The 24,796-nt window shown below is 42.9% G+C and overlaps 1 protein-coding gene across 3 annotated transcripts in view; it reads left to right on the forward strand.

Annotated features, from left to right (window-relative positions):
* Tbc1d1 (TBC1 domain family member 1) overlaps positions 1-24,796 on the forward strand; it is a 199,481-nt gene that overhangs the window by 11,243 nt on the left and 163,442 nt on the right. For all 3 annotated transcript variants that reach the window (XM_031342384.1, XM_031342385.1, XM_031342386.1), the window contains exon 2: positions 2,384-2,896. In XM_031342384.1, coding sequence (XP_031198244.1) covers positions 2,480-2,896 — 417 coding nt within the window. In that variant the 5' untranslated portion in view covers positions 2,384-2,479. The remainder of the gene's footprint in view (positions 1-2,383; positions 2,897-24,796) is intronic.

Consider the following 24,796-nt stretch of genomic DNA (forward strand, 5'->3'; position numbering starts at 1 on the left):
GTTAACAGTGGAAGTAGGCGCCATCTTGCCATGGCGAATGCCTCTCAAGATTCACGGCTCCCAACAGCAGTTGAGTTTAGCATAAAAAGGCTTTGCCATCCCCTGGGATGAGCTGTAAGATGCATCAAGGGTAAATGCTGATGAAACAGAAAGGAAGTTAATCAAAAGAGTGTGAATTTGGAAAAGATACCATTGGCATCTGTTGGTAGAGTGGCAAAGGTTAAAGGGTGGGGTTTCAGTGCATGAAGCAAACTAATTTTTACCTTGGTATTTAGCCCGTGGAAAGTACCAAGGATATGTTGATGAGTATGGATGTGTGAGTCTGAGCTTCTCCTGTGTGTAGCGTGTAGTTTTGTGTACACTGCTTCGTGTACCCAGCTGGTCGCACGCACACACCTGCCCAGGAGCTATCTCAGATCCATGGGTAAAAGACACACGCACATTGGCTCATTTTAAAGCTGGCTTCTTGGCTCTGTGGCTGGGCTCTTCTAAGCCTTCCATGGCTAGTGTGCCCTTGCCTTCACTTCTAGCTCCACACCTCTCAATCTGCCCCCAGCTTAGTTGCCCTGTTTTCTTCTGTGAAGCACATTGGTCTTGCTGCCCAAGGACACTTTCAGGCCACTTTCCCTTTCTGCCTACATTTTGGAAGATCTCCCCTGTAGCTCCAAGTCTCTCCTGTCTCTCTCCCCCAAGTATCTTGATTCTCTTTCTCTTTCCTAGCCTTCGGGAACCTGGAAATCCCACCTCTTTCTTTCCGCCCAACCATTAGCCACTAACATCTTTATAAATAGATCAAAAACCAATCAGGGGACAAGGACCTTCAGCATCAGTAAACACAGATTCTTGGTCAAGACATCAGAACCAACCCCGCCCCCCCACACCTGTGGTTCTCAACCTGTGGATCACAACCCATTGTGGGGGATGGGTAGTATAGCAGACATCCTGCATATCCAATATTTACATTATGATTCATAACAGTAGCAGAAGAGGAATTACAGTTATGAAGTAGCAACAAAATAATTTTATGGGGCGGTCATCACAACATGAGTAATTGTATTACAGGGTCACAGCGTCAGGAAGATTGAGAACCTCTGATGTAGACAGACTCCAGCATAACGACCCTTTACATGTTGAATATGGGAGACTCTGCTTAGCCAAGCCCATGCCCATGTCCTCAAGTATGTCTCTGGTTTCTTCCCATCTCCTTTCTTTCTCCTGATGCTAGTGCTTAAAATTTATATTAAAATATCTTAATAGCCACCACCTCTTGGTGCTGGAGAGATGGCTCAGTAGTTAAGAGCAGTGGCTGCTCTTACAGGGGACCCAGTTTGGTTCTAAGCACCCACATGCAGGCATATAACCATCTATAACTCTAGTTCCCAGGGGACTCTGTGTCTTTTTCTGGCCTTCTTGAGTACCAGACATTCAATGTGGTACACATACATATATTCAGGCAAAACATTCATATACATTAAAAAAAATAAACAAAAGAAAACCCTTCTAGCGTTGCTTCAAAAATCAAGTAAAGTTAAATAAGCTTTGGGTATGCCCTGGGGCTATAGCTCAGTGATAGGACAGTAGCCTAGAATGAAAGAGGTTCTGTTTTTTTTTTTGTTCAAAAAGTAAACTTGAAAGTGTCATAAGTGATTAGGTCAACTGTTAAAACTGGGTCTACTTCAGAAAACTATAAAGAGGGATGGCTGATACTTTTTTTTCTTATAGGATTCCTTTTGGGGGTGGCAGGAAGTTACCTCTACCAAATTGTATTATTCTCAGTAAAATCCCATGACACAATTTTTAAGTAATCCATCAGACTGTAACTGTCAGAGCCATCTCATTTTCTCCTGTGGTCTTAATATATGTGGATGTGTGAGTATTTTGCTTGCATGTGTATCTGTGCATCATATGCAGGCTCAGTGCTTGCAAAGGTGAGAATCTGGTATCAGATCCCCTGGAACTGGAGTTACAGATGGCTCTGAACCAACATGTGGGTGCTGGGAACTAAGCTCAAGTCCTCCATAAGAGCCACACGTGGTCCTAACCTCTGAGCCGTCTCTTAGCCCCACCCCCTTGCACTATGCTTTTTCCAGCACCCTGCCTATAGGAGGCTCATATTCTCCAACAGATCCCCCCCCCCGAGGGTCTTTGTGTCCCACAGCGAGTGAGTGTGACAGTCACACCATTTTTAGCTGTAATTGGTTAATTTTAGGTGTAATACAATTTCAAGACATCCCATTCTAGGCAGGGTTTATTTAAACGAATATCCATTTCTTCTTACGTTTCAGTTTCAGACTGTTAAATTCTGGAATAACAATTCTGCAAGTAGCTATCTCTGTGGCTTCATTAAATTCTAATACCCTGGGTTTTTTTTTCTCTCCCCTAGGATTCTGCCCTCAGAAGCATGTGAAATAGATTACTTCATTTAAAGTAGGAAAATTGTAGCACGCTTGCTTTCCTGGCTCTCTAGATCTCTCCCAGGATGGAGGCAATCACGTTCACCGCGAGGAAGCATCCGTTCCCTAACGAGGTCTCCGTGGACTTCGGCTTGCAGCTGGTGGGCTCTTTACCCGTGCATTCTCTCACCACTATGCCCATGCTGCCGTGGGTGGTAGCCGAGGTACGAAGACTCAGTGGCCAGTGCTCCAAAAAGGAGCCTGGGACGAAGCAAGTCCGCCTTTGGGTTTCGCCCTCTGGACTGCGGTGCGAACCTGACCTGAAGAAAAGTCAACAGTGGGACCCGCTGATCTGTTCCAGCATCTTTGAGTGCAAGCCTCAGCGTGTTCACAAACTGATTCACAACAGTCACGATCCGAGCTACTTTGCTTGTCTCATTAAGGAGGATGCTGCCCACCGGCAGAGCCTCTGCTATGTGTTTAAAGCGGACGACCAAACAAAAGTAAGTTAAGATGGGGATCAAAGGATAAGGCTTGGGTGGCCAGAGTTCGTCTGGTACCTGGGTCGGGATGCTCGTCTCAAGTATACGGGGAGTAATGAGGAAAACACCATCGTTATACAGAGTTTGCTTAAGAGAATTCGGGACTTACGGGCAAAGTTTATAGTGTTTGTTAAAGGATGTTTATGGATGTATTTAAAACGATAAGCTTTGGGGTTCAAAAATTCAACAGAAAAAAAAACTGACTAGAATTATAGATAAAAGCTGAATTTTTGTTTTGTTTTGTTTTTGTTTTTGTTTTTTCGAGACTTTAGTGTCTCTTGAGTTGCAATGTGCATGTGAGCCATGGTTCCATGGGTGATGGGGGTTAAAGTGCTTGGTGGTACCCAAGATTGCGTTTCTCATAAGCAACCAGGTAAACGCCAGGCTATCCCACTGCAAACACATTTTGAGTAGCCAAGTTCTAGATCGGTGAAAAAAAATTAAGTTATTAACAAACCACTAAGAAACATAGTTATTAAAAACCATATAAATATACTTTTAGCCAGTTTCCTAAGGCACAGATAGCATTTACTCAGACAAAGGTCGTTGATAAGAATAGGAGCTATGACTCTTAAGTTTTGATACGATCAGGGCTCTTTTGTGCCATTTTCCTGTCACCAACTTCTGCTCAGACCTGACCACCCCTGTATTATGATGTGTCTGAGAGGAATGTATGAGGTGAGGTCAGCACTTGGCTATTTCCTGCCTGATTTCTGCTTGCATGGCGACCAGAATCACTCGCAGTTCTTTGCTGGAGCTCGCTTCAAGTTGCTCACTCATCCATTTCATGAATATCAGTGCATGTAAGAAGGAAAGTGGAATCTATGTCGGTACTGGACCCGTGGGGGAAAGGTAGCTTACTACAGTACAAAAGAGACGGTCATGGCTTCCACAGCTAACCTAATAAGTGGCTTGAAGAATATGCCTGCTTGTCTCGGGTGCTAGGCATAAGCGTCCTGATGTGCCTGGAGCTGTAGGCCACTTGTACCAAGCGGGGATGTTAAGGAAATGACAGTACAGTCAGTCTGTGGTTCTCATGCTTTCCTTTTCTGTCAGAGGTTGGTCTTGAACTGCTAATCCTTCTGCTTTTCCACCTCCCACATGCTGGGGTTCCAGGAGTGCCTCCCCACCCCCATCCCCACCCCTAACCCCCTCTGCCGCTGCCAATGACCAGCTATGTTTTCCTAATTTCAGGTTTCAAATGTGAATAGAAATGCCCACATTTTCTGTTGCTTCCAAGTAGGCTCTTTTGCATCCTCTCCAGGGTGTAGGAATATCACCTGGAAATGAATGTTCTTGATGCCAAGTAGATCTTGACCCTCCTGGGCCTCAGGTTCCATGTCAGTCACAGAGCACCGGTGTTACACCGGGCATTATAGGCAACCGAGAGGTTATTTGAAGGATACAGGAGTTGATGTGGAGGCTTATTTGCAAACTCTGATATTTTTGTACGAGAGACTAGAGAGAGCATCCGCAGGTTGTGGTGTCTGTGGGGAACCAAGGGGCAGCCGTGGATTTGTGGAGTTTCACTTTTGTTTGCTCCTTTAACTCAGTGGTTGCTGCTCGGGCCAGTGTCTCAGAGGTCACTAGCAGAAGCAAAGGAGGGAAGCAGATGATCCAGGAGGGGTCAGGGTCCGTGGTGCGTGTCAAGAGCATGACATCAGGAGGATGAGGTCTAACACCTGCCCTGAGAGTAGCGGAGATGGTTCTTTTGTTTGTTTGTTTGTTGCTTTTTTGTTTTTTAACTAAAGCTGAGGCCACCCTTTTAACTAAAGCTAAACGCCACCGTCCTACCCAATCAATACCCTAGTCCTATGACTCATGTAACGTTGCCGTGCCTCGTCTCAGATGCGCCCCACAGATCCACACTTGAAAGTTCAGAGAGAGAGAGAGAGTACCTTCTGGATTCAAATCCAGTCTCTGCTAGCTATAAACTAGTGACCTCAGGCAACTTGAGTGTGTTTGCTCATCTGTAAAGTGGGAATGATTATAGTAATTATCTCATGCAGTTGCTGGGAGGCCTTAAGTGAGGTACGATGGGATCCGAGGCTCCGTATGCTTGAGGTTATGAGCCGTTCGTTGCCTAGCAGACATCAATCCCTGGCTTCTATCCCAAGCACTGCCAAAAAGAGAGAGAAAACAACCATGACCATGAAAAGTACTCAAGAGAGCTTTAAAATCACATTTTATCTCTTTATTTTGTGTGCACTTGATGGGGACAGAGGGGTGTGTGTATGTGTGTGTGTATGTATGTGTGTGCCATGGAGTATGGGTGGAGACCAGAGGAAAACTTTTGAGTTGTAGCTTCGATTTCTACCTTATGGGTCCTGGGGATCGAACTCAGATTATCAGGCTTGTCAGCAAGCTCCTTTACCCACTGAGCCATGCCCCAGGCCTCCGTACTCAAGAACATTTTATAGAGACAGATTAAGTAGCAATCTTCTTACTCCAAGGGTTCGGTGAAAAGAGAGTATTGTATAGGGAAATAGGAGTCTTCAGCCCTCAGGTGATACACTTGTCAGATTTGACCTTTTATAAACTCAACTTCCACGAAACTTCCCCTCACATCTGTGAAAAGCACTGGCCAGTCACTTGGACACCTGATGGAAGAGAGAGAGAGAGATTTATAACAAAATTCTGTAACGGAGGCTTTCGGCCTTGCTCCAAGTGGAGAACTAGTCTTTCTCTATATTCTAAACACTCTAAAAAGCCATCTTGGTAGTATAAATTAATTCTTAAGCTCTTTTTGGCTTGTGTTCAGTTTTTACCAACATGACTTGTCACTAGCGTATAAATTGCTGCTATCCCACTCATTTTATTTGAGAGAGTTGTTCACAACATAGCTACTTAAGTCAGGTCTTTTGTTCTTGTCAGAAATAGAACAGTAAATGACAGTGGCCCTGATTCTAACTGACATATCTACTATGCTCTTGAGACACCACGAGACACGTCTCCTAACAGGATTATTCGTTGCAGGAGCATGCTAACCTGCACTGGCACTTCTCTTTGACTGTTCTGTAACATTTGCTCAGTGAAAGAACTCTCCAGATTAAGGCGTCTTCTAAGGGGATGAGGTCAGCCTTGATCATGCTTGCCAAAGCAAATGTACCTTCGCTGCCATGGGCGGGTGTAGACATAGAACTCCTGCTCGAGAGGAAATCCTCTAATCAGCGTTGAGTTAATTTGCTGCAGAATATCTAAGGAGAGTACGCAGAGGATTATTTTATAGCTAGATTGTGATGGGGCCTTTTCCCTAGTGTTCCATAGAGCATTCTGGAATGGCTTCACAGAGAAAAGTATCCATGACCAAGTAGCATCTGAAGTGTTTGCCTTTTAAACAGCCATTAAGTCAGTGAGTCAGGTGTGGCGGCATGCTCCTTTAAACCAGCGCCTTTGAGGCAGAGGCCAGGTGGTTCTCCGTGAGTTCGAGGCCACCTAGTCTACATAGCTAGAGACTCCCCCACCCGCTGTGGTTTTTCAAGACAGGATTTCTCTGTGTAGCTCTGGCTGTCCTGAAACTCACTTTGTAGACCAGGCTGGCCTCGAACTCAGACATCAGCATGCCTCTGCTTCTCAGGTGCTGGGATTAGAGGTATGTGCCACCACCACTACCCAGCTGAGAAATCCTATCTCAACAAAACAAATAAAAGTTATCAAGTAGCCTAAAGAGTATTAAGTTTATGTGGCTCATGCCTATTAATACTTGCTCTATTAGAAATTGAAACTGAGATATTGCAAAGATACTGACTTTAAATTTATTTAAATGGAAAAGCAATGAGCTCCTTATCTGTTAATATAAACAACATTTTAGGGATTGTAACAGTATTTCCCAAAAAGCGTTTAGCAGTAACAGTGGCCAGATTTTATTGATTCTGATCTCTGTAATGTCTGTTTAGGAGGAGATGGTAGATCCCTTGTAGCTGTTCTCCATCTGTCTGTTCTTTTGTAGTACATCATTTCCATCGAGTATCTGAAGAAAAAGTGGCTTCAGGAAGATAGGTAGTGAACAAATAGAGAAGCTGTGGTGACTTTTCTTTAATGCTGCCACAGCTCTAGCAAAGGATACTTTCTTAAAGTTTGGCTGCAGTGCACAGTCTGAGTCGACGTAAGGCTCTCTACACCCGTTTTCTATTAAAATTCCATTGGTTTATCCTGTGCTTTGGTGGCCGTTTATGCATTCATGATTCCGCGCCATCGTGCACTGATTCCTTAGAAACTACTGTCTCTAAGTAATATGGTGTGTTACTTAAAGTATGTGCAAGCATCCCTGGAGGCCAGAAGAGGATGCCTGGTCTCCTGGAGCTGGAGTTGCAGACAGGTGTGAGCCACCAGACTTGGGTGCTGGGAACCAATCTCAGGTCCTCAGAAGAAAGGACAGTAGGCACTGGTCACCTCTGAACATCTTTCCAGCCTCTAGATATGTTTTTGTTGTCTTTATTCATATGGATCTCTGTGCCTATATGAATGAATGAATGCCACATGTGTGTCAATGTCCCCAGAAGCCAGAAGGGGGCGTCAGATCCCTTAGAGCTGGACTTACAGGTGGTTGTGAACTGCCCCTCGTGGGTGCTGGGAACTGAACTCAGGTCCTCAGGAAGAGCAGCAAGCTCTCTTAACCACGGAGTGGCCTTTCCTGCACCATAATGGTGCCAAGCGCTTTTAATTGTTTCTTACCAAATTGGAACACAGCCCTTCAAATGCCATTTCTGGCTCCGCTGCTTGGTCTTCTGGATTTGTGGTCCAGTCGGTGCACAGCGTGGGTGTTTACTATGATAGGACAGGTGTCACTGGGGTGGGGAGTGTTCCTAAGCTGCCCTTTTCCATTACTGCTGGGAGACTTTTGTCACTGCAGCCTCTCACCTCTGTCTCCTAAAGAGGAAGTATTCCTTTTCTGTTGTGAAAAGAGATACTAAGATTGAGGGGGGCTGATGTGGGGGACACAGGGTGTAAGAATTAGGGTGGGGGGCTGGTGAGATGGCTCAGCAGGTTAAGAGCACTGACTGCTTTTCCAAAGGTCCTGAGTCCGGATCCCAGCAACCACATGGTAGCTCACAACCACCCGTAATGAGATCGGACGCCCTCTTCTGGTGCATCTGAAGACAGCTACAGTGAATTACCCTGGAGCGAGCGGGGCTGGAGTGAATAGAGGTCCTGAGTTCAATTCCCAGCAGCCACATGATGGCTCACGGCATCTGTACAGCTACAGTGTACTTGTACGAGTAAAATAAATAATTCTTAAAAAAAAAAAAAAAAAGAATTAGGGTGGGGAGAGGGCCAGTGGAGTGAAGCTGGGTACCTTGTAGGAGATGCATGTCTAGAAGTTTGCTCGGACAAGATAAATGTGGTACTAGTGAAGATGTATTTGTGCACTTCTTTACAGCCTATGAGAGCTGCCTTTTCTGTGGCAACTAAACTCCAGTTCTTTTTAAATTTCTTATTTGTTGCTTTCTGTGTACATGATGTAGTGTGTACCTGGTTGTGTAGAACAACCTTATGGAGTTAGTTCTCTCTGGCTTTATGTGGGTTGGAGGGATGAAACTCAAGTTTCCAGGCTTGTGTTGCAAGCATCTTTTCCCACTGAGACATCTTGCTGACCCATAAACTACACTGCTCGGAAGTGACTGTGCAGGCACCCTTACAGTAATTTTAAGTCTCTATGATCATTCATAGACTTAAAAAGTAATATATGTTACCTGTTGACATTTCTGGTACAAACAAAAACAAAAGACAGTGCATCTTTGCTTGAGACTCTGTAAGCCCAGCATCTTTCTCCGGAGCCTCCTGGAGACTAAGAACACGGCCGGCCCCACCCCTGCTCCGAGCTACCTGGCATTACATAGGAGGGTGGTCTGAAATCACTTTTGGCAACTAGTTTGACTGATACTTTAGCCTCCTGGGTTACCACTTTTCTCATTGTGTGACAAGTGACTTTAAGAGTGAAGGATTTACTTCAGTCCACAGTTTAAGCAGGGATAGAGTCTATTGTGAGAGTAACAGCGAGGGGCAGGAGTGTGTGGAACTGGTCTCATTGGGACCACAGAAAGCAGAGAGAGAGGGATGAGAGCGTTTCCTCCTACCTCCTTTATATTCTGTCCAGGATCCTACGCAGTCAACCCTATAAACATACTGCCCACATCCGGGGAGGGTCTTTCTTTCTCAGTTAAACTTCTTGGAAATGTCATAGATATCTTCATGGATATTTGCGGAGATGTGTTTCCTTGGAGATTGTAAATAACACGGCAACAATGAACCTAACATCAACTCACTTACATTAAAGCCAGGTGGCTTTGGCAACTACATTACTTAATTAAAAACATTTCAAGTTGTTTCCTTCTGGCGTTAGCTTTGTTTACATTTTACCCAAGGCCAACTTGTGCTAAAATTTCAGCATCTGGGCTAGGTGTGGTGGTGTACACATTTGTCTGATCTTTGTGAGTTTGATGTCATCCTGCTCTATACAGCAAGTTCCAGGTCAGTCAGACATACGTAGCGAGACCCTGTCTCAAAACAAACAATCTAAGTCCACCATCTGTTTGGCATTTTAAGGTATCAATTTATTACCCACACTACAGTTTTCAGGACTCTAAATAGAGCCTGGCTACTACGAGTGGGCCTCGTGCATGGCTGTTGTGTCTGCCAGCCTAGTACTCTCTTAAGTGAAGATGGGCAAAGGCCACACTAAGCCTTGTGTCCCCAAGTCCAATGACTCTGAAGAACATAGTATATATTTTCAGATAACTTTCAGTCATTCTCCCTGCTATTCTGGGTTTACCTGTGCTAGGAGTTCAGCTATTTGTCCCCTTTTTACCGTTCAGGAAAGGGCTCTGAGAAGGTTTCTTCATTATGTTCTGAAGACTTTTCACTCTCCAATACCTACCCATTCTCTGAAGTTTCCTTTAGAGTGGCTTGTCACCTATGACTTACTGTGCAGTTGCAGGGACACTGTAATATCCATGTCAGCTAAAAACTAGTTGACTGACTGACTGTCAGGCCTGACAGAAGTCGGCTGCCGGGTACAAGAGTTGGCAAGGATTCTTCTCATCTATAAAAAGAATGTCCAGGACTTGATGAACTCTGAAGTATTTGTTGGAAGGTTTCTGTTCATGACACTGGATTGATTACATAATTTATTTTTGACTTTGAAAAATGAGTCTGAGGGCCTTAGAAGCATGGGCTTCAGGAGACAGGCTTGCACTTCAATTCTTTTTAAGTCTGTTTTTCCTTTTTTCAACATGAGCCACTTGCCTTGCAATTTTAGCAAATGCTTTGACTCTGACAATTGCTTATGAAAAATAAATCTATTCCTAAGAATAGATTTTACAAGGATGTTGAACCTAAAGTTGGCTTGTATTGTAAAAGGACATGTTTATACCTTAGACCTTTCCTCTCTAATATAGTACTGAGCCCAGGACATGTGGCTGTTCTGGAAGGAGATGCCCATCAGTGGAAGCACCATAGATGCCGAGGCACAGTTTGAGAAACAGAATGCACGATATCTCAATAAGATTCTGTGATGGTTATGTGTTGAAAATGTGTCTTGTATATTCAGGATTAAATTACATGGACCAAAATTAAGTTTCCTTCATTCATTTTAACATTTTCAGATGTGTTTAGCAGATAATTTAAAATGTGCATATAGCTTACATTCTGTTTCCAGGGGTTAGTATAGAACTAGATTGTATCAGGTGGCCTGACCAGTATTTCTGGAAACAACCTCCTCATTCATCACAAGGAGGCCACAAGTTCCCCTTCTCTGATGCTTTTATTTGTTAATGATAGGGTATTCAGTGACCTCTGTAAAGGTCACATTTCAAAGTTGTGGCCTGTTCTTCAGCAGTGTCTTGGACTGTTATTTTAGAAAGCAAATTACCTGGAATCATTAGAAAAACATTCCAGGTAATTCCCATTACTGGGCAGTTACCTCACTTTATTCTTGTTTCTTGCTTATCCATCCACTCACCTGCCTGAGCTCTAAGGGAAGAAGGTCCTTAATTGTTTTTATCACCACTAGACCTTGGTATCCAGCAGGGTCGAATGCAAAGGAGGGCATCTGTGGATGAACTGAGGATGGAAGGAGTAGAATCAATGTTCCTAACTCAACACAGTCAGGCAGAGAGAATTCAGTACGGCTGCCTTTGCCTTCTCAGACTCTCACGATTTTGAATGGTTTCCTCAGCACTGGTCTGTGTGTGTGTGTGTGTGTGTGGTGTGTGGTGTGTGTGTGTGTGGTGTGATGGGGTGTATGTGGTGTGATGGGGTGTATGTGGTGTGATGGGGTGTGTGGGAATGTCTGCTGTAGTCAGTTTATCCATTCAAATGTTACTGTTTCAGACACATTTAGAATCAATGTTGAACTTAATCCCTGGGCATCCCATGACCCAGTCAAGCTTACACAGGACATGAGCTGTCATACCCCCATCCCTACCCCCACCCCCGAGCAGCAACATGAGTTCCCTGCCTATAGCATTACACAGATCGTTCTGTCATCAGAATCGTGTTCTGAGATGGCCCCTTTCCTGACCACCCTACCTGAGCTTCTTTTCCCTTAGAACAGTAGTTCTCAACCTGTGGGTCATGACCCCCAAAAGACTATCGGAGAATACAGATCTTTACATCATGATTCATAACAGTAGCGAAATTATAGTTAGGAAGTAGTAATGGAAATAATTTTACCGTTGGGGGTCACCACAACATGAGGAATTGTATTAAAGGGTCGCAGTGTTAGGGAGGTTGAGAAGGACTGGCTTCGAGTCTCCTTGGAGTAATCCTCACTGTCTTAGTGTGAAATCTGCATGTTCTCTTCCTCAGGTTTCAAGACAAGGGTTTTTTGTTTGCTTGTTTGCTTGCTTGCTTTTATATAAATTTGTCTTGGCATTTATTACTGATAGTTGAGAAAGGGACTTCAGTGACATAGAGCAGTCTCTGACAAGGAACTTGTCAGTCAAGTCTTTTCTGCTGCAAAAGGGGCCCAGTGCCTTTGCTCATTCTAATACAAAAGTGCTTTGTGTGTATGTGTGTGTGTATGTGTGTGTGTTTGTGTGTGTGTGTGTGTGTGTGTGCATGACTATAGATATATTTATTTTCAGTGTCAAAAAATTACTCTAAAATGTTAGAAGTGGGGGCTGGAGGAGTGGCTCATTCAGAAGTTAAGAGCACTTGCTGATATTTTTTCAGACAATCTGGGTTTGATTGCAAGCACCCACATAGCAGCTCACAACCACCTGTAACTCCAGTTTCAAGGAATCTAACCCCGTCTTCTGGCCTCATTGGGCACCTACACACGGTGCAGGATATACATGTAGGCAAAACTCAAATACACATTAAAATTTTTTAATTAAATTTTTTAAAGTTATAAGTAAAAGTTTCTCTGTAAGCCAGACATGGTGGCACACAGCCCACAATCCCAGTACTAGAATGGCAGAGGGAGGTGAATCTGTTCAATTTGAGGTCAGTCTGGTCTACGTTGTGTGTTCTAGGCCAGGCAGGGCTAAAACAAATAAACAAAAAAGCTTCCCTGTACTCTCATCTCCTAGAGAAACCAACGTTAAAACCTTGGTGTAAATCATTATAGGTATATGCTCTTATTTATAAAATCAAATCTTTCTATAAGAAATAATTTTATGTGTTCTGCTGCAATCTGGAGTTTACAATAATTTCTCCACTCCTGTTCGCAGATTATCTGTGTTTCCCCATTTCCCTCTCTTTGTCGTTGTTTCTTTTGCATCTGTGTTACAGCTCTGTCCAAGCAGATGTAACCAACTAATATAGATTCGTAGACACATGCTCCTCCCGCTTGGAAGCAAGGCAGAAGATAATCCCCTAACAGCGGGCCTGGCTCAGAGCCTGTTGCTGCTCTGGGCTACCTCTCTGATGTTAACTTTCAAACCAGAGATTACATTTTAATTAAGATGGCATGCCTTAATGGGATTCAAAGCTTGAAAAGAAACAACTGGAGACCAATTGCACATGCAAGAGAATAAATGTCACGTCCAAACGGTTTCCATTCTGCAATCATCCTTTACACCAGTTGGATTTCTAGAATCTGTTCTTGTTTCTCTCCTTCCTCCAAGTTGTGGATTGCCTCAGGCCCATCTACGACAAATGAGGAGCCAGTCAGTGGTTTTCATAGTGAGGAATAAGAAAAGTAAAAAGGGCATTGTTTTATGTCAAAAAGCGGCAGCTAGCACTTATGCTTTGTAAAGAAGATAAAATTAGACCAAATAAGATTTCAGATTTTTTCTTTGGTTTTTATGGTGTAGGTAGTGACAAAACCAATATCACCCTGGTGAGTTTTCGACTTTTTCTTCACAAGGCTCACCTTATTGCCTTTGTCAGTCTCCAAACCCGATGTATAAATGTACACTTCATCTGTCTATCATCCATGATTCAGTTGTCCTTGCTATAGACAACATAGACTTTTTAAATTGATATAGTGTTTCTGGCATATAAAACATTTTATAAAATGCTAGCCTAATTTAATGTAAATTGCCAAGAGTTGTTAGAGAATACTTATTTCCCTTGTGGCTTTCTATGATCACATAGTTAATACTTTTTAAAGGACCTTTTAAAACTAGAAACATGAGAAGTAAAAAGACTGAAATAAAAAAAAAAATAGCCCAAAGAACTTTTAAAGTTAATTTTTTTTAACTCAATAGGGAGTTTCCATGTGCTTATTACCAGAGGAGAAACAGTTACTTGAATTTATGCTTTCTGAGTGGGAGCGTCTCAGAAGAGCTAATGTAAATGTAGACTCCTGGGGTCATTTGTTTAAATACATGTTTAGGTAAACGGATTAGGTAGTTTAACAATACAAGCGTCCCCTCTTCTGTCAGTGCTAAGTGACTATATAAGTGTAGACACAGACACAAGGGATTTTGTTGTTGTTGTTTTGTTTTTGTTTCAATAACTTTTTCTAGAGAGGGGAATAAGCCTTTAACAAGTGAGGAAAATCTACATTGATTTCATTGTGGACATTCAGTTGCAAATATCATCCTTTGAGTTAACAGGACATTAAGATACAAGTTTTTTTTTTTTTCCTTTTACCACAAACACAGTGTTTCTACTTAGTTTCTCTACTGCTTTTCAGAATTGGTTTCTTACTGTGGGTGGGCTTTGAGGTTTCAAAAGTTCAGGCTGTTCTAGTTTCTCCTCTCTGCCTCCAACTTTGTGAAAGTTCCCAGCTACCACTCCAGAGCCATGCCTGCCTGCCTGCCTGTCTGCTGTCATGCCTCTCCATGATGGTCATGTATGCTAACCATCTGAAGCTGGAAACAAGCACCCAATTAAATGCTTTCTTCTATAAATTGTCTGAGTGATGGTGCCTCTTCACAGTGATAGAAAAGTAAGATAATCCTTTCATTATTATTATTATTATTATTATTATTATTATTATTATTATTATTATTATTATTATTAGACAACCTCACTATGAACCTTGGGTGACCCTGAACTTACAGAGATCTACTTGCCTCTACCTCTTGAACACTGGGATTAAAGGCATATACCACCACACCTGGCTTCATTTTGTCTTCATTTAAACTGCAGGGTTTCTCATAAGATGATATAGCCACCTTATTAGAAAGTATCTAAGTAGTTTGGGATAAATGTAATCTGTTAAACAAAAGAGAGACATAGACTCTAAAAGTGCCCCACCCACCTCTGACACGTTTATGTGATTCAGTTCAGTCACTGTTGGTTTATATCCTTCTAACTGGAGGGCGTTCATGCTGGAGACGGAGCCAAATGGTACCCAGGGATGGTGTTTCTCCTTACTCATCATCACCAGGAGAAGATGCTCCATAATCTGTCTGCATTGCTGTAACTATGTAGACTAATATGTAACTATGTAACTTATGTGTGTGCTTTGGAAGGAAGGTACCCTGTGATGAAGCAACCAGGAAGACCTCTCTAGGAAGGGCCAGCTGTGAACATTTCACAGCTAACACAGAGATAAAGGTGACTCAAGTGACACTGGGTAAGCATCAGGACAAGAGTCCCTCCTGTCATACCTCTATAGGTCCTCTGCTTTCTTGTGCTCTTCCTTGATGTATTAGTAGTGCTCCCAATGAAAGTTTGAGACAGGTACTTTCTTCTAGGTGGAGCTTGGCACATGGAGTCACAGTGTGCTCGTTCGTCACTTGCTTCTTTAGTTAGTCTCCCTCGTTCACTGAACAACAACACACGGTACTCTATATTCTTCTTGAGACTTGCTCTCTTCTGGGGATGGGGGTGTTATAGATATTCTAGACATAAAGTGGTACGTCCCTACTTGTAAGTGAGTCTTGGTAATGTGGACTTTAGTGATCTGTTCTTCCCATCCAAGCCAAGTCCCTGTGGAAAGCTACCTGCATCTGAGCACCCTTGACACTGTCAGCACCAACTCTATTAGAGAAATGAAAACCTTAGACAGCTCTCTAATCCTCATCCACAGCTATTGCAAGGCGCTTTCTCTATGTAGCTACTTGATGTATTTAATAATATTATTACTGGCTATTTAAATTAATGTAAGGGTTGATAGGACAAGAAAAAAATAGCTAGGCTAGTTCTCTCAAGTCTGGGACCCCCATTTAAAGGTCTCTTGAATCTTGATTTTATTTTATTTTTTCGTTTGAAAGTGAAGCTTTCTTTTTTACCAATAACTAAAATCTATTGGCCTCGCTGTCTGTCTGTCTGTCTGTCTGTCTGTCTGTCTGTCTACCTACCTACCTACCTACCTACCTACCTATCTATCTATCTATCTATCTATCTATCTATCTATCTATTTCTCTAATTTCACAGTCTTTGTTCTTTAACTTATGAGGACTGTATTTGCCTCTGCTTTAAGCTGTTTTTAAGCAGTTTTTTTTTTCTATCTATCTACTGCTTTTGTATTTTAAGATAAAGGCTCACTATTCTGGCCCTAAATTTGATATGCAGTCACAATGACCTTGAACTTCTGCTTTGCCTGCCTACACCTCTTGAGGCTGGGGTTATAAACATCTCCCGCCAGCTCTGGTTTATTCAGGCTCTCTACAGAGCAAAGCATTCCCAGGCCTCCTTTACTGCTCCTCAACTCCTGCTTTCTTTGAAGCTCCAATCCATAATTCCCTCAGGAGACACTGTAGACTTCTGCTTAAAACTAGATGATGTTTTTGTAAAAGCAAAAGTAGCCCATTCTTTTGTTTTAGACACAGTGAATGAGTTTTTCATGTTAGAAACAGATCATTATGCCATTGTGCAAAGGAAACATAATTGTGTGGTGCAGAGTGAAGCTGAACTGCTTAAATACAAACAAACCTCTGCACTTTCATTAAAGGCAGATGAACTTTTACAATCTCGTTAGATCAAAATCCAAGTCAGTATTTCTTCTTACTGTGGCTGTCATCAACATGCATGAAGCCCCACTGGGAGAAGGTCCTAGTCTTTCTATGACTCAGTTTTTCCCCAGCTCTAAAATGGGAATAAAGCCAGTTCTAGAATCTTCAATTGTCAAAAGAAAGAAAGAAAGAAAGAAAGAAAGAAAGAAAGAAAGAAAGAAAGAAAGAAAGAAAGAGAGAGAGAGAGAGAGAGAAAGAAAGAAAGAAAGAAAGAAAGAAAGAAAGAAAGAAAGAAAGAAAGAAAGAAAGAAAGAGAGAAAAAAAGAACGCTAAATGAGCCAGGCAGTGGTGGCGCATGCCTTTAATCCCAGCGCTTGGGAGGCAGAGGCAGGAGGATTTCTGAGTTTGAGGTCAGCTTGGTCTACAGAGTGAGTTCCAGGACAGCCAGGGTTACACAGAGAAACCCTGTAGCAAAAAAAAAAAAAAAAAAGACTAAATGAGTTAGTATGTATACAGTGCTTGAACTGGCTTGTGTTAGTAAAACCTGAAAATTAATATAATTATGTCTGAAAGCCCAGTAGAATTGGGATACATGCTTTTATCATGTTTGCTTTGTGTGCGTATGTGTATGCTGTGTGTGTGTGTGTGTGTGTGTGTGTGTGTGTGTGTATGTTAGCACCTGTGGGGTGGGGGAAGTGCATGCTGTGACCTTGTAGGTGTATGTGCCTGTGCACATGCAATCTGAAGTCAGAGCTAGATAACAGACATCTTCCTTTATCATTCTGTACTCTCTGCTTAAGACACTGTCTCTTACATACCAGGAACTCACTGATGGCAGCTGTTCAGGCAGCTCTTGGGATCCCCCGTCTCTGCTCTCCAGTTCTGGGGTTACAGACATCTGTAGCTATGTCATCTTTTTTGTGTGGGTCCTGCTGATCCAACCTCAGACCCTCATGCTTGCAAAATAAGTGCTCTTACCACTGTTCCACCTCCCCAACTCCCCATGTTTCACTTTGTGTTTCAGATTGGCCTGCAACCTGCAATCCCCCTGCCTCAGCTAGCTTAGAGGTAGGGTTGTAGTATGTACCATCATGCCAACTTTTGGGTTGTTTGCTTGCTTGTTTTTTGGTTTTAGGGTTTTTGGATTTTTGGTTTTTTGGGGTTTTTTTGTTTGTTTTTTGTTTTTTGTTTTTTTGAGACAGGTTTCTCTGTGTAGACCATGGCTGTCCTAAACTCACTCTGTAGACCAGGTTGGCCTCAATCTGCCTCTGCCTCCCAAGTGCTGGGATTAAAGGTGTGTGCCGCCATCACCCAGAGCCATGCTTAAATCTTATTATTGCTTTTTAAAAATGTTTCCAGCAAGCCAATTGGGATGACAGCCCCCAGAGATTCGAACAGACTGTAGCATTTTGTTTTGCGAACTTTTGATAAATGAGTTACCGTAGGTGCTTTGCTTTGCCTCTTGGCCTGGCGAGGTTGTCAGAGCCCAAGTCCATGCAGTGAGCAGAATGGGCTGTTTCCCTTTCCCGAGTAATTGCTGAGTCTGCTCTGATGGTTCCCGCGGCTCTGTTTTGCATCTTGTGCAGCCCGTCTGGCTCTCACTCTGTCTTGCTCACTGCAGTGAGACCGCCAGCCCTTAAAGTATGAATACTTCTGAAACTTTGAATCATGACTCTGTAGCTTGTCTGCACACAGCCACCCTGTGCCAGTTTTCTTCAGGGCTCTTTCTGAGACAGAAATTGACGCCTGGCTGCTCTATCAGGAATATAGTGTACTTCTCAGTCAGACACCAAAATGCCACCAAAGTGTGAGAAATCCAGCTCTGAGGGACTCCAGTGTTTTCTGTTGTAGAAACAGATACTGTTTGACTTTAGTGGTCAGGTCACGTGGTCACTGCCTTCACTTCCTACCCTGTTAAAATTATTGTAGACAGGCAACTTTTTTTTTCTTTCATACTTTAAAAAATATATAATGTTTTTATTGTATGTATTTGAGTGTTTTACCTCCGTGTTTGTCTGTGCACCGCAGAAGCCTGAAGAGGGCGTTGCGTCCTCTGGAATTGGAGTCACTGATGGTTATAAGGGGTACTGGGAACTGAACATGAGTCCTAAGCCAGAGTAGCAAAAGTTCTTAATCACTGAGCCATCCCTTTAGCTCCCCCGCCCCAGGCAACTTCTTGAAATCTAGGCTCATACAAAGCACAGGCAGAATTCTTTGAAGTGGTTTGGTCCTATCTGAAAAGTTTCAGAATTGTGGCTGAAGAAACACCCCGTTCCTATGGAGGTCCCTTTTGATTGGAGCATGATGAGCCATGAAGAAACTGTAAGTAGGTTCAATGGAAAACTACATTCAGTCATGTGCCTCTTTAGACTTTTCTTTTTTCTTTTTTCTTTTTTTGATTTTTTTTTTTTTTTCTGAGACAGGGTTTCTCTGCATAGCCCTGGGTGTCCCGGAACTCACTCTGTAAACCAGGCTGGCCTTGAACTCAGAAATCCGCCTGCCTCTGCCTCCTAAATTCTGGGATTAAAGGCGTGCGCCACCACTGCCCGGCCTCTTTGGACTTTTCAATGGTTTTGGTTTTGTGATGCTGAGGATCCAACCCAGGGCCCAAGCCTCTTAGGTATGAATATTTTTCTAGTGTGCCCAACTCTGGCTCCTAAGGGTTTTATATTGGTTAGTGGTACCTGCCACTAAAGGATAAGATGCGGCTTTTCCTTCCTGTGTGTGGACTCTAATGTTTCACATCTATGTGTCAGTTCAGCTTTAGAAGCAGAGGAGGTCATGAGTGACTTGTTATACATGAAATCCAGTGTTCTGAGGATTAAATATCATCTGACAGGGGAAGACAAAATGATGATCACAGTTCTAAGTTGGAGTTGAAAGTGAAAGTGTGAGGGGAAAAAAACCTCTGTAGTTCTAATTGCTAACATCCACCTGACTCCCTGGACGGTGTGCTGCAAAGCGAGGTTCCCCAGCCTCCCCCCAGGAGTGCCACATGTACCCCACCTGAAGCAGGTGACTGTGGAACCCTTTAGAAGCATAGACCTATGTGCTTACTGCAGACCAGTGCTCAACGATATAGCATTTACTGACCTTCTGGGAGGGATTCTGTAGTCTGTGAGGGAGAAAACAATGGAGAAACGTGGGGAAAGACTGGAGAATAGAAAAGAGGCTAGTACTATTTGGACATGCTTGAGTCTACACCCCAGATGCCCATTCTTATAGGAGGCTTGCTTACCACCATTCTATTGGTGGTAGAATTGGACATGGCACCCTTAAGAGTTGGTACCTACAGGCAAGTCCTTCAGTCACAGTGTGGTGATAGGATTGGGGGGGGTGAGAAGAGTGCTTGGGACAGCTTTGTAGGACCCCAAACCTCCTCTCACAGTTCTTTTACTCTTACACACACACACACACACACACACACACACACACACACACACACACACACACCTTTAGCTGAGGGTGGGTGGCTCCCAGAAGTGAGTAGACACAGCTGCATGCCCTTGGACTTTCAAAACCTTGAGCTAAATAAACCTCTTTCTCTATATAAAGAAGCTTGTCTCAGGTCTCTTATGATAGTAACAGAGCCCTGGCTGATACACCCTGCGATCCAGAATTTCCATTCCTAAGACTGTATCACGCACACTAATGCCAGCAGGCATGAATGTAAAAGCATGCTTTATAATAGCAAAAGGCTGTGAGCAGTATAAGTGTCCATCAGCAGTAGAGTGGGTTACTTGTGGACTAGAAGGAATACAAAATACCAACTACAGAGAATGAACTACAATTATACAGCAACCTGGGGTAAACTTAAAATAATACAAAGCAGATGAACACAGGTGGGATGTACACGTTGCACAGCTCCACACATCTGCACACACGCCGCACAGCTCCGTGCATCAATATACATGCCGCACAGCTCCATGGATCTAGAGCCCCACGTGAACAGAGGGAGAACTAATGTTTATTGAGGGAGTTACTTCTTTGCCAGGAAAGGAAGTGGTGTGGTAATTTGTCCCTCAGTCTCCAGCCTCTGATTTTTTTTTTTTTTTTTGTCTCCATTTGGTGGCACTGTTTGGAGAGGCTCAGGGGGTGTGGCCTTGTTGGAGAGGGTGTGTCACTGGAAGTGGCATTGAGGTTTCAAAGTCTGTGCTGCTATTCCAAGTTTTCTCTTTGCTTTGTGCTTATGATGAGATAGAATAATATCCACAAGCCACAGCTCAGTTAGCTATAGGATCGTGATGCTGTATAGGGTGCTGTCCACTAAGTATTTCCATATACGCATTTTCCAGGTTTTTGATTTATGACGGGTTTATAGGGTTATGATCCTCTATGTCTATCCTTATAGAGTACCTGTTCCCAAGCTCAACAGGTTCAGTTGCATTGTGTGTTGGTCCTATGCACTTAGCTCTGTCACTCAGAAAATCTTAAGTAAAAACATTTATTAGACTTATATCTAACTTGAAATAAAGTGAAATACTAAATACCATGTATTTTGACGGATTAGGTAAGATCTGAAAAATAATAATTTTTTTTTTTTTTGCTTTGTTTTCTCAGGTTGAAAGTCAAGCACTTGCTAGTTAATACTCTGTCAGTCACATCTGCATTCCCTTAAACTTAAAAATTATTCTTTTGTCATCATAACCATTGGTGTGTGTGTGTGTGTGTGTGTGTGTGTGTGTGTGTGTGTGTGCACGTTCATGTGCCAGGAATCAAACTTAGACTTGAACTTGCCAGACCTACACTATACAGTACACAGTCTGAGATTTTCCGAGGTTATGTTTATATATAGATAATGATGACACTGGGCCTGGTGGTACAGGCCTGCTGTCCTAGCTATGGGATGCTGAGCTGGAGGAAGGAAAAGTTCAAGGCAAGCCTAGGCTACAGAGTGAGTCCAAAGGCAGCCTGGACAACTGGGTGAGACTCTAGTTTAGAATAAAAATTAAGAAGAGGGCTGGAGACATTGCTCAGGGACAGAGCATTTATCTAATGGACCACAGGGTCCCCGGTGCATCCCCAATGCTGGATGAAAAGTAAAACAGCATGCTGGTCATCATTATTTTTTGCCCAATTTATGCCATTTACCTAAGCAGTGTCTCGTGTGTTTTATTTTCAGTTTCCTTTAAAATTCCTAACTATGGAAAACTGTCAGGCACGTAACGCCCTGATCTTTTCACCCGTTCAGTCTGTTTATTTTATGGACCTGTCCTTTTATGAAGTGACGCGGTCTAACTCTTATTCTTCTGATGGTTACCGTGCCTTGTGATCCTAACCACGCAGGACCAAGAACGTCCATCTCAGATACTGAATTAGACTTGAAGCCTTCTATTTTGAGTCGCTGCTGTATTTTTTTTTTCTCCCATGAATTTTGGTTGGTGGAACTGGAATCATCTGGGAAAATCTCATCTGTCACTGTTTTTTTCCCCAGTGGGAGCTAAAGATTGCACGTGTGAGCAACAGCCAGAGTCAACAACCCAAAAGCTTTAGTGGAGTCTCTGAAATCCAAGTCGCAGGCACTGCTGAAGGGTGGCTCCTCAGCGAGCCCTTTAGGTTGCCCTTTACAGAAATAGCCTCTGTTCTCTAACACTCATGGCTTTCCTGGTGCGTGCTGTACCCCACTAAACTCCAACAAAGTCAACAACTTCATTTACTTCTAATTTATGCAGGAAATTAGGAATCACCACCAACAAAGTTGAATTAGTTTTGCTCTTATTTTATTTAATTTTTTAAAAAAGATTTATTTATTTATTATATGTAACTACACTGTAGCTGTCTTCAGACATACCAAAAGAGGGTGTAAGATCTCATTAAGAATGGTTGTGAGCCACCTTGTGGTTGCTGGGATTTGAACTCAGGACCTTTGGAAGAGCAGTCAGTGGTCTTAACCGCTGAGCCACCTCTCCAGCCCCTATTTTTGCTTTTGATATATATATACCAGTCGGGGGTTCTTTATGAATTAGACTTTTTTTTTCTCTTGATTCTTGGGAAAAATAGGATATTGCAAAGATTTCAGGTAGAAAAGGCATTTAAATTGAAAAGTATAAATTCAATGCCACTTAGAACCAAGTATTACTCCACTTTCATTGTCTAGATATTATTGCAAGAGGGATTCAGTGTGACATTTCATTCTCCTGGGTTGTGTGATTTGGGAGTAAGAACTGCTCTGATAAGGCCTCAAGTCAACATACTTCATTTTACACATTACAATCTTCCTCTCGGGGCTGGAGAGATGGCTCAGCGGGTAAGAGCACTGACGGCTCTTCCAGAGGTCCTGAGTTCAATTCCCAGCAACAATATCGTGGCTCACGACCACCCGTAATGGGATCTGAGGCCCTCTTCTGGGGTGTCTGAAAACAGCGACAGTGTACACAAATAAATAAAATAAATCTTTTAAAAAAAAAATCTTCCTCTTAGAAAAGTGAAGTGCTGGGAATTGCAAAACTGGGGCTCCACTTCAGGGTTTGGTTCTCCTCACAGCTCAGTTTCCTGCTAGGGCCCCTTTCTTCCCTTCCCCCCATCTTCACGGTCATGATTATTATCTTCCTCCTCCTCCTCTTCTTTATCTCCTCTCTTTTTCCTCCTCTTCCCCCTCCTTCTCCTCTTCTTCCTCCTCCTCTTTCTCCTCTCCCTCCTTGGGGGTCTATGTAGCCTAGAACTTATTAGGTAGCCCAGTCTGGCCTCAAACTTACAGAGATCCACCTGCCTCTTCTCCCCAAATCTGTGGTTAAAGGTATATGCCACCATACCTGGCTTTCACAGAGCAATTCTTTTTTTATTATTTTAATTTATTTTTTATTTTACATGTACCCATGTTTTGTACACATGTATGTCAGTGTACTACACATGTGCCGAGCCATCTGAGACCAGAAGAGGGCTGCCGTGTAAGTGCTGGGGATCTGACTCAGGTCTTCTGTAAGAGCAGCAGGTATCTCTAACCATTTGGGCTATCTCTCCAGGCCGCCAAACAATTTTAAATTGCTTCCAGGGTATCACCATACCACCCCAAGTGCACCAATTCTATGTTAATGGTTTTTACATACAATGTCATTTTAAAAGCATTCCAGAGCTTTCCAGAATATATCATCTTAGATGTGATACCATATGGTTAAAGCAAGATATGGCACCTGATTCTAAAACCAAAAAAATCTCATACCTTTCATTACAGACATACTGTGTTTATATATACACATACATATGAATATATACTTTCAAACACACATATATAAATATGTATACATATTTACATATATATGCAGATATTTGTGTACATATTTTTCTATATAAGCATATAATAACTCTCCCTTTATACATGTGCATATTTATGCACATACATACACATCCTTATATACCTACATACATAGTTAAGCACATACACAAAGAACAAAATGGTAAAATGTGCGTGTGTGTGTGTGTGTGTGTGTGTGTGTGTGTTATATAGGCTCTGGAGCGGGACAAGCCTAGGTTTTTTTTAAACATTATTTATTTGTTCGTGTTGGGTGCAGGTCTCACATGCCATAGTACATGTAGATGTGGAGGTCAGAGGATAACTTCACATGAGTCTGTTTTGTCTACCATGAGGGTCCTGGAGATCAGGGTTAGGTTCTCAGGCTTGGTGACAAGAACCTATAGATGCTGAGCCATCTCTCCAGCCCTTGGTGTGTGTGTGTAGCATGTGTATGTGTGTAGCGTGTATGTGTGTGTGTGTGTGGTGTGTTTATGTAAGACAAGGTCTCTTGTAACTCTGGCTATCCTTGAACTTATTATATAGTAAGGATGACCTTGAACTCCTGGTCTTCCTGTTTCCCCCTCCTACCTTCTGGGATTGCAGGCCTTGCCACCATGCCCAACAAAACACAGATCTTTATTGCCATGCCTGTGTTCCCTAGCAACTATAAAAACATTTAAAATATAAGTTTAACCATCAGCAAACCGAGGACGCCACGACTTCTGTTAGATAAAGTCTGAGGACAAAATAGAAGGTCTGTGCTGGGCATTTGGTATTCACCCTACATCCAACAAGCTGTGACCATGCCCAGCATAGTGAACAGTAAGCACCCTGAAGACAAGATAGGCATGAGCTTGGCATCCATGTGGACCACACCAGTGTGGGAGGCTGCGCTATCATGCCCCCCTGGGGTGGCTTGCCTGTGAGGTCTGCCAGGCCTCTGAGAACTGGGTCTAAGCCAGGAGACATGTTACAGTCTTTTAAGGGTTTCATTTTTTACCTGTTACGTTTGTTTGTTTGATTTATTAATTTATTTATTTATGTGTGTACTTTCAGAGGCCAGAGAAGGGCATCAGATTCTTACCCTACCCCACCCACACCCAGCTAGAGTTACGGGCAGTTGTGAACCACCCAACATGGGTATTGAGTACTGAACTCTTGACCTCTAGAGGAAGAGTATGTACTCTTAACTGTGGAGCCATCTTTCCAGCTCTTTAAAAACAATTTATTGCTGGCCGGTGGTGGCGCACGCCTTTAATCCCAGCTTTAATTGGGAGGCAGAGGCAGGCAGATTTCTGAGTTCGAGGCCAGCCTGGTCTACAGAGTGAGTTCCAG

The sequence above is a fragment of the Mastomys coucha genome, unplaced genomic scaffold (genome assembly GCF_008632895.1).
Source record: "Mastomys coucha isolate ucsf_1 unplaced genomic scaffold, UCSF_Mcou_1 pScaffold22, whole genome shotgun sequence".
Lineage (NCBI taxonomy): Eukaryota > Metazoa > Chordata > Mammalia > Rodentia > Muridae > Mastomys > Mastomys coucha.